At 38.0% G+C, this 11269-nt stretch overlaps 1 protein-coding gene across 1 annotated transcript in view; it reads left to right on the top strand.

Moving 5' to 3' along the window:
- Nucleotides 1-150: 150 nt before the first annotated feature.
- The window catches only part of LOC117338610, a 50509-nt gene continuing 39390 nt past the window's right edge, over nt 151-11269 (top strand). The window contains 7 exon segments of the mRNA XM_033899968.1: nt 151-168; nt 732-899; nt 978-1001; nt 1004-2334; nt 2505-2741; nt 7096-7203; nt 7943-8059. Of these exon segments, the coding sequence (XP_033755859.1) occupies nt 151-168; nt 732-899; nt 978-1001; nt 1004-2334; nt 2505-2741; nt 7096-7203; nt 7943-8059 (2003 nt within the window).

Genomic DNA, 11269 nt, shown 5'->3' with positions numbered 1-11269 from the left:
CAATTGGTAGAGCATATGGCTAGTGTTCGGGAGTCCCGGGTTCAATCCCCTGTCTGGCCGCTCATTTTTTCCTCTCCTGTTATATATACATGTACAAGAAAACATATTTGCGTGTGTTATAACATATAGATACCAAATTGAAGTGCTAATATGTACCAGTTAACATTAGTGAGTTTGAATCCTTTACATTCCACAATACACAAATGCAGCTGGGTGCTTGACATCAGACTTTTTTCTATAATTGGTTTGGCAAGTGCTGTATTGGGGTCCTAGACTGAAACAGAATATTCTACTTTGGGACAATTAGGGTTGTATAGGTTTGATGTTTAATGTGCTGGGATTTTACTTTTCAGATTCGACTAACATCCTTCCATAGATATCGGCAGAAGATGATTGAATTTTGCTTCAATGATGCATCTGATCAGTTGTACTTAAATCTGAGCAAAACATGATAACATGTAAATCATGTTATAAGCTCTTGAAAATATCTGATATTACAATATTTAATGTAAATCTGTTTTGTTTTATTCTGAAATGAGTAATTAAGTGATGCGATTTGAACAATTTTTCGGCCTTATAAATATTGGACATTATTTCAGCCTCATGAACATTTTTCAGTCTTACAGCATTCTGTCTGTCTTACCAGGTATGGACATTGTATCAGCCTTAGCATATAAGTATTTCATATGAATACAAATTTGTAAAACACCAGTGTTTTTTTTCTGTTACAGGAATACATCCTTGCTCTATGTGATCCGAGGGAAACGCAAACCCTGAATTACAAAGGTTGCCAGGCATTACTCAACAGTGAAACAATAGAACACATAGAGAAACAAACTAATGCTGTGATAATGATAGAGGGGTCATCAGCAGTGACCATCACTGGCACTGCCCTTGGAGTGACCTTGGCTATGTCAATTCTGGAGGAACTGCTGGGAAAGTATGATACAGAGATGGACGGGACAGAGGTATAACAGACGAAAAAGATACAACAGCCGATGATTCTGTGTCACCATGGTCACTAAGACTGGACACTTCCCTACAGAAGGCATTATCTCAACAAAGCGATGGCAATAGTAGTATGACTATTGAAGACTACGATAATACTTCAGCGTCTGTTAAAAGGGTTATTTTACATTGCTTAAATGACACAGCTACTGATGATATTGACGATGATCTATTGTTTGTAAGTAACTCTCCGACAAATAGCCAAAAATCCTCTAATCAGTTCAAACTGCCTCTAGATCTGCTGATGGGAGATGAGCAGGCTGACAGTGCTAATGGACAACACAAGAAACAAGGTAGTGACACAGACTTTAATCAGATTGATGGAAGGGTTGGCAACCTCACTCAGCAATTGACTGGTGCAAATATTTCACATACAGAAGCTAACTGTGCTGCAAAACCTTCAGGTGCTTTACCAAACTCAAAGTTGTCAAAGGAACTTGAATATTTAAGAAAATTTGGAATGTCAGTTGGTTATAGTGTAAATATTGTTGAAGAAGGTTTAAAATTTGCTGATGAAAATACACAAGTTTCAGACTTTATAGAAATATTAACAAAGCTTTCTGATAGTAAATCTGAAGACAGTTCTGACAAAGGCAATAGAAGTTCCTCTCCAGATCTGGAAATATTGAGTCCGTCTAAGAATCTAGGGAATTTTCCTCCTCCCCCACCGATACCTAGTCCAAGTAAGCTCGCAGATATGACAGGTCGGCAAAGTTTGCCACCAGAATATAAAAGTAAGTTAATCAAAGATTTCACAGAAGAGGCAAATGATTTACCAATTGAAGAACTCAAAAGACGGAATGAAAAAAGGCAATCAGTACTTAAAGCATCATTTGATGATGAAAATCTTCCCAAGAGAAACACAAATATGTCCCCACGAGGGCAAAGTAGAGGGGAGAAGAATGGACATCGCTCAAATAAACAGAAAGGTCAAGGTCGCTCACAAAAGAAAAAGAATAAACAAAAGGGGAGACAACCAGGTGCTGAGACCCCTACACAATACATTGAGATCGATGACAGTGAAGAAACTTGTGTTATGGAACCATGGAAAGATGATATTGATGATGATTGTAGAATTGTAGATATTTCTCATAGTAACTCTATGCCAGTTGTGGTCCAGCCAAAAAGACAGCAGCAACAACAACATACAAATTATAACCGACAATCATATGGAAATAACTTTCAGCAACCATATGGTGCCCTATCATCACCTCAGAGGCAGCAGACATCTACAGGGCATCACCAACAACTACAGAAAGGGCCAATAGCAGGCAAGCCTGATGACCTTAGATATATCGTCATTGATGGTAGCAATGTGGCCATGACGTAAGTGATAGCTTTTATTGAAAAATCTACTTTTAATATTGAACAAAAATATTAGACCATGAACATTGGAATGTTAAAAAATATTTTCCACACAAATTGATGTTTTTCTTACCTTGATACATACTTTGGATCATGCTCTGTCGATTTTTACCAGTTTATATATTTTGTAGGCATGGTAATGGGAAAATATTTTCTTGTCGTGGAATCAAAATATGCATCGACCACTTCCTAAAGAGAGGACATAAACAGGTGACAGCATTTGTGCCAGGGTGGAGAAAGTACCGTCCACGTATGGAAAACCCTATCAGTGATCAGCCTCTCCTGGAACAGCTTAGAGAACAGGGATATCTTGTCTTCACTCCGTCTCGCAGAGTTAATGGCAAATTGATCAGCGCTTATGATGATAGGTAAATGTCTTGTCAAGTATAGAACAGGAAAATTAATAAATAATACATTAAATACTAATCAGTGTCAGCACATCATAATTTTGTATTTATGTTGAAGTCTGTAACTTTTATTTCTAGTTCACTAGAAGTGACATTTTATTGTATTGGGAATCATTTTTTCGAAATAGCTGAACAGAATATAAAAATCTTTAGGTAGTGGGGGATCAAATTAACATTATTGGCGGGGCTAACCTCTCAGGGGTCTTATAGAGGCTTCAGGGAGGATTTGGCCATACAGGGCTTTATCAGGGACTTTTGGGAAATGGACCCTGGGGTCTAATTGGGAAAAATTGATCGACAAAACAGCAGTTTTGGGAAATTTGGACAAATGCCATTGTATCAACTAAACACATCATTTCTTGTCTGCATGTATATATAATATGGTAGCTAGGGTTTATAAGTAATGTATATGTATGATATAACTCTTTAATATAACATTTTTTATTTAAAAAGAAGATCATTCTGCTCCAACTATTTTCAGGGTAGATATTTGAAGTAGGAGGGTGGTTTACATAATACTTTGAAACTTGCTTTAATCAGAAAAAAAGTTCAACTTTTACATATTGATTATTTTATTTAATATTTTAAACAAAAAATCAACCTAACTTACCAACATTGTCTATGATTATTAAAATATTATTCTATGAATAGATTGGAAATCAATTATCAAGTGACAACTGGCCACCATTAAGTGTATCCTTGGCCAAATGTGGAACAATTACAACATGTATTGTACAAAAAGTTACAAATTCCTTTAGTTGGTTGTTCTGATAGATTGATTATTCAGACAGAACACAGGAAGTAATGTCAACCAATTGTGACATTAATCATTAGAGCAGTATTTGTCTGTCCTTCTTATGTTCTTCAGTCGTATTAATTATCGGTTGCTCGTTTTTTTACTGCTGGATCTGCGGTTACCGGTATTTGCTGTGTTTGGTCTTCAGTCGTGTCATCAGTTGCTTGTCTTTCCACTGTTTCGTTCACTGTTTGTTTTTTAAAGAAACAACTTATCTTTTTATTGTCCTTTTCGTCAGATTTTCTTATTTTTGTTAGCGTAATACTTGCTGTTGTGAGACATGGTGCGATGAAACTCACGATCCATCAAACGCCTGTAAACACCTGTTGCCGAGATTGCATTACATAAAACGTCAAAATGACTATGAATTTGGAACAAGGGGTTCCGAGTGACACACGCTTCGGATTAGACTACAGTAGTTCCACTCGTCATATTTGTTTTCCCCGACACGGTCAACGCCATAATCATAAAGAATTTTTTGTTTCAACATAATTTATTTTTTCATGCATTTGAATTGGGAATTTTCAAGTAGAAAATTGGGAAAAATCACACTTTTTTGTCATTGGGAATGGGTCCGTTTAATGGACCCAAATAGATGGGTGATAAAGCCCTGCCATATTATTGCGACTTCTCAGAAATTTCAAAATAAATATGATTTTATGTAATAAGCCATATTTGTTATGAAGCATTCTCATGTGTTAGGGATTAAAATTAGTGAACAAAAAATGGGTTGACGTTTGGGGTCAGAGAAAGGGGACGTTTGGGTTTGGCAAGAGGCAATTTAGGTACATTTTCTGTCACTGTGGGTATTTTTTCTTCTTTTTTTTTTCTGTGGTTATTAGCTCACCTGCCCGAAGGGCAAGTGAGCTTATGCCGTGGCGCGGCGTCCGTCGTCCGTCCGTCGTCCGTCCGGCCGTCCGTCCGGCGTCAACTTTCCATTCAAGCAACTTCTTCTCAATAACCAAAAGGCCTAGAGACCTAATATTGGGCCTGTAGCATGCTGGGGTGAAGGGCTACCAAGTTTGTTCAAATGAATGACCTTGACCTTCATTCAAGGTCACAGGAGTCAAAAAGGCTAAAATCTTCAAACGACTTCTTCTCAACAACCAACAGTCCCAGGGAGTTGATATTGGGTCTGTAGCATGCTGGGGTAAAGGGCTACCAAGTTTGTTCAAATGAATGACCTTGACTTTCATTCAAGGTCACAGGAGTCAAAAAGGCTAAAAAAAAATTTAGACGACTTCTTCTAAATAGCCAAAAGACCCAGGGACTTGATATTTGGCCTGTAGCATGCTGGGGTGAAGGGCTCCCAAGTTTGTTCAAATGAATGACCTTGACTTTCATTCAAGGTCACAGGAGTCAAAAAGGCTAAAAAAAATTAGACGACTTCTTCTCAATAGCCAAAAGACCCAGGGACTTGATATTGGGTCTGTAGCATGCTGGGGTGAAGGGCTACCAAGTTTGTTCAAATGAATGACCTTGACCTTCATTCAAGGTCACAGGAGTCAAAAAGGCTAAACTCTTTAAACGACTTCTTCTCAATAACCAAGAGTCCCAGGGACTTGATATTGGGTCTGTAGCATGCTGGGGTGAAGGGCTACCAAGTTTGTTCAAATGAATGACCTTGACTTTCATTCAAGGTCACAGGAGTCAAAAAGGCTAAAATCTTTAAACGACTTCTTCTCAATAACCAAGAGTCCCAGGGAGTTGATATTGGGTCTGTAGCATGCTCGGGTGAAGGGCTACCAAGTTTGTTCAAATGAATAATGTTGACCTTCATTCAAGGTCACAGGGGTCAAAAAGGCTAAAATCTTTAAACGACTTCTTCTCAATAACCAAGAGTCCCAGGGAGTTGATATTGGGTCTGTAGCATGCTGGGGTGAAGGGCTACCAAGTTTGTTCAAATGATGACCTTGACCGTCATTCAAGGTCACAGGAGTCAAAAAGGCTAAAATCTTTAAACGACTTCTTCTCAATAACCAAGAGTCCCAGAGGCCTAATATTTGGCCTGTAGCATGCTGGGGTGAGGGCTCCCAAGTTTGTTCAAATGAATGACCTTGACTTTCATTCAAGGTCACAGGAGTCAAAAAGGCTAAAAAAAAATTAGACGACTTCTTCTAAATAGCCAAAAGACCCAGGGACTTGATATTGGGTCTGTAGCATGCTGGGGTGAAGGGCTACCAAGTTTTGTTCAAATGAATGACCTTGACCTTCATTCAAGGTCACAGGAGTCAAAAAGGCTAAAACTCTTTAAACGACTTCTTCTCGATAACCAACAGTCCCAGAGACCTAATATTTGGCCTGTAGCATGCTGGGGTAAAGAGCTACCAAGTTTGTTCAAATGAATGACCTTGACTTTCATTCAAGGTCACAGGAGTCAAAAAGGCTAAAATCTTTAAACGACTTCTTCTCAATAACCAAGAGTCCCAGAGAGTTGATATTGGGTCTGTAGCATGCTGGGGTAAAGGGCTACCAAGTTTGTTCAAATGAATGACCTTGACCTTCATTCAAGGTCACAGGGGTCAAAAAGGCTAAAATCTTTAAACAACTTCTTCTCAATAACCAAGAGTCCCAGGGAGTTGATATTGGGTCTGTAGCATGCTGGGATGAAGGGCTACCTAGTTTGTTCAAATGAATGGCCTTGACCTTCATTCAAGGTCACAGGGGCCAAAAAGGCTAAAATCTTTAAACGACTTCTTCTCGATAACCAACAGTCCCAGAGACCTAATATTTGGCCTGTAGCATGCTGGGTAAAGAGCTACCAAGTTTGTTCAAATGAATGACCTTGACTTTCATTCAAGGTCACAGGAGTCAAAAAGGCTAAAATCTTTAAACGACTTCTTCTCAATAACCAAGAGTCCCAGAGAGTTGATATTGGGTCTGTAGCATGCTGGGGTAAAGGGCTACCAAGTTTGTTCAAATGAATGACCTTGACCTTCATTCAAGGTCACAGGGGTCAAAAAGGCTAAAATCTTTAAACAACTTCTTCTCAATAACCAAGAGTCCCAGGGAGTTGATATTGGGTCTGTAGCATGCTGGGGTGAAGGGCTACCAAGTTTGTTCAAATGAATGACCTTGACCTTCATTCAAGGTCACGTCGATCAAGTATGCTTAAATCTTTAAATGACTTTTATTGAAAAGCCAAAGTGCAGAGAGACATTATATTGGTCCTGTAGCATGCTTTCAAATAACTGCAGGATCCATATATGAAAAGATCACTGCATTGCAGGTGAGCGATTTGGGCCCATTGGGCCCTTGTATTTAGATCTGTAGGGAGACACAAACTAGATGATAGAATTTCAACCCTAATAGTGCATATTTAAAGCACCTTCATAAGGACTTAAGATTTGCTGAGATTCCAAAATCCTATAGCCAATTACCACCATCATGATCCCTGCCCCTACACATCCATGTCCCTGTCTCAAAATGGGGACAATTCTGATGTTGAAAACAATTTTGTGAAGAGATCAGTCCATTTATACTGCTTTGACAAGTGAGATATAAAATTGCACATTATAGATTTGTGCTGGAGCTAGCTGAGAGGGAGGATGGTGTGGTTGTTTCTAATGATCAATACCGAGACTTAATGAAGGAGAAGGCAAGCTGGAGAATCTTAGTGGAGGACAGGTGAGACACTTGCAGCTTATATGATATTTCTTGGAATGGAAGTTCCTGTTGCAATTTTATACTGTTTGGAAAGGAATATAATTTCTAAGTAAATAAGTCTTGAAAATATTTCAATGAAATACATGTAATTACTTTTGACATCGTTACGTTTCGCCTTCGGATGATGAATTTTTGTCCAGACTTTTGACATCGTACGTTTCGCCTTCGGATGATGAATTTTTGTCCAGACCATAAAACTTCTCAACCATTAAAGACATCTTGATTAAACTTGCAAATGAAAAGTTACCATGGTGGTACTTAAATTTCCAAGATATGGAGTCCATGGCTTACTCCAAGTCAATTAATGATCATTATCCAGTCAAGGGATTTTTTGTTCATTTGCAGAATGTTTAGAAAAAACTTGCTGGTTTTCATATACAGAGAATTTAACTTCCAGCAATAAGTCCCAAGGCTATATTGTGTTTGGTAATACAGTGCAATCTGTCCAAACCGGACACCTTTGGGACCACAAAATGAAGCCGGTTTGTAGAGAGTTCCGGATTCTACTTGATATCTTTGTTGAATGTAAAAATAAAAATAATAATAATAAAAGATATATTACAAAGAAGATGTTATTGTGCATTATTCATGCATATTCAAACTTTAAATTGAATAACATAATTTAATACAACACTGACTATGTGACACTATGTCTCCATAATTTTTAATGGACATTTACTGATACAATTTTTGACTGTAGGTTGCTGATGTTCACCTTTGCTGGGGACAACTTCATGATCCCGGAGGATCCCCTCGGTCAAGATGGGCCTACTCTGGACCAGTTACTACACAAACCACACGCTGGAGCACAGAAACGGTGAGTACTGCTTTGATCCAATGATCTAACATGGAGCATATCGACATGAAGTGGCTGTAATAACTCTTATTTGCATTGTATCACACATTCTCAGGTTAAAATCTGTAAAGTAACAGATCACACATTCTCAGATTAACATCGTAAAGTAACGGATCACACACTCTCAGATTAACATCGTAAAGTAACGGATCACACATTCTCAGATTAACATCGTAAAGTAACGGATCACACATTCTCAGATTAACATAGTAAAGTAACGGATCACACATTCTCAGATTAACATCGTAAAGTAACCGATCACACATTCTCAGATAAACATCGTAAAGTAACGGATCACACATTCTCAGGTTAAAATCTGTAAAGTAACAGATCGCACATTCTTAGGAAAAATCTGTAAAGTAACGGATCACACATTCTCAGATTAACATCGTAAAGTAACGGATCACACATTCTCAGGTTAAAATCTGTAAAGTAACGGATCAAACATTCTCAGGTTAAAATCTGTAAAGTAACAGATCACACATTCTTAGGTAAAATCTGTAAAGTAACGGATCACACATTCTCAGGTTAAAATCTGTAAAGTAACGGATCGCACATTCTTAGGAAAAATTTGTAAAGTTACGGATCACACATTCTTAGGTAAAATCTGTAAAGTAACGGATCACACATTCTCAGGTTAAAATCTGTAAAGTAACGGATCACACATTCTCAGGTTAAAATCTGTAAAGTAACGGATCACACATTCTCAGGTTAAAATCTGTAAAGTAACGGATCACACATTCTCAGGTTAAAATCTGTTAAGTAACGGATCACACATTCTCAGGTTAAAATCTGTTAAGTAACGGATCACACATTCTCAGGTTAAAATCTGTTAAGTAACGGATCACACATTCTCAGGTTAAAATCTGTAAAGCACCAGATCACACATTCTCAAGATTAGCATCGTAATGCAAGATCACACATGCTGAGGTAAAAATCTGTAAAGTAGCGAACCGCACATTCTTAGGTTAGAATCTGTAAAGTAACAGATCAAACATACTTAGGTAAAGATCTGTTAAGTAACGGATCACACCTCCTCAGTGTAATATTTGAAGTGTTTGGATAAATCTCTAAATACCGGGGGTGGTTTATGTGTCTTGTGCTGTCTTGGTTTTGTCCTTGAGGATAACACAGATGACCCTAGGTCTTTATGAGCCAATAAATCCATTGGAAAGAATTGTTCTCTGAGCTTTTTCAGCTGCCCCCTTCCACACCAAGGAATAGTTCTTCACAAGCTCAGCAGAAAATAAAATAGAAATAGAAGTGCAGTTCAGAAGAAAGTACATTCTCATTTGAACTTGAAAATGAGTTCATCTACAGAATTGTCTTGGACTCAAATCTAACAGCCTTTATGTAGTTATGAACAACTGTTGTAGTTTTTATGGGAGGCGTGCCTCACATTATAGCAGCAGCCACAAGTGCCTGACTCGTTTTATAAAATAATAACATATAGAGTACAAATAAATGAGAAAGGTTCTGAACTCCCCCAGGCTTGAAATCTGATGTAGCCTATTTATTTCTAAGTACCGTAGCTTCGGTTGTATTGGGTGGATGTTTTCGAAGTAGGACTTAAATTGAAGAGAAATGGTCAATCTTTAAAATAAGCCATAACATGTTGTCGATTTCTCGATATTAGTTTACGAAATCGGGTGTGAAACTTCGAAATCCCCTCGATTTTGTTTAGTCGGACAAGTTGACGTATCGGGGTCACCACACTTTGACTCTATTGGACATAGCTTTAAATACGAAGTCCACGGGTTAATCAAGAGGTACGCTTCATCAGATCACCGAATACAACTATTACATACACTTACTTTATGTATACGAGCACCCTATCGACGGCCCCGGGACTTTTTATGCATACTGATAGCAGATTTTCCCCTTGAGTAGCCATGTTGTGTCAGCCGTGGTAAATTTGAACACGCATTCTGATTGGTTATAGAAATTTGTTTAACCAATCAGAATGCGTGTTCAAATTTACCGCTTTTCCATTCCGCCATATTGGATGAGATACTGCGTTGCATAATCGAGAGGCAAGAAAACCGATCATCTACAACAAAATCAAGATAAGACAAACTCCTATTCATGCATTTTGTTTATTGTAACGTACCTCAAAAATAAGCATCATCGTGTGGTCGAGGAAAATAGTTTGAATATTGGCGGTAAAATGTCGATCCATGCGAGATGAGAATGTTGGAATGAAAGAGTTGTATTTGCCTTTAGAATAAGTGCGAGCATGGAAGTTGACGATCTTTGGTTGTAAGAGTATCTCAATTTAGTATTTAATCATACCTTGACGTTAAGTCTTAATAGACACGCTGTTGTGGTTTATATCTCCGGTAAACACGTCTCGTATGGCGGTCGCCATCATGTTTTTCTATAGCGTATGTGAACCGGAAGTGACGTAAAAGTGCGGGAGTTTCAAACATAGTATGCGCGAGGGCGCATTCGATAAGGGTATAAAAGGCAGAAATTCTCGGCATCTTTACCACTCTGTCAGACGACCACTCTGCCAGACGACCACTCTATCAGACGACCACTCTGTCAGACGACCACTCAGTCAGAACCATTGTTAAACAGAAGTAATGGCTTCATTTGACTCATTGGTGAGTTTGGTCATAATCTAAAACGAATATTTTATCCAGATAAATATAAATCATATTTCTATAGTCTTTGAGCAAATGTTCCAATTTCGGAACAGATTCCAGATTCGGAACAATGTTCCAAATCTGGAACACTGTATATTTCAATACTAATACTATATAACAGGAGATGCTGGGGATTTCTAAAATACTTTAACTCATGAAGTTGTGTGAGAGCTGGACGTAGTATTTTGTACATATTATAAATTATAAACTTGATCCAATTAAATATTGAACTTTATTTCAACTCTCTGTTCTTTGTACTGTGGTAGAGTTAATACAAAAGGATCCATAATTTATGTAACAAATGGTGCAACAACCGAAACGTTACATTATAATCATTGCAATTATCATTTGAATTCGTGTTGTGCCATTTCCCCCCTCTAAATGACGTGCGATGAGTCATCATGCATGAGTCATCGTTTGAATGTGCGTCCTTCACTGCATGGGAAAAACTGGGGTAAGGTCACGTAAGGGAGGATATTAATAGATATTTCTTTCATTCCATGGGCCTATTTTTCCAAAATAT

Source organism: Pecten maximus, chromosome 11, assembly GCF_902652985.1.
Source record: "Pecten maximus chromosome 11, xPecMax1.1, whole genome shotgun sequence".
Classification (NCBI taxonomy): domain Eukaryota; kingdom Metazoa; phylum Mollusca; class Bivalvia; order Pectinida; family Pectinidae; genus Pecten; species Pecten maximus.
This window is presented reverse-complemented; position numbering and strand designations above follow the sequence as displayed.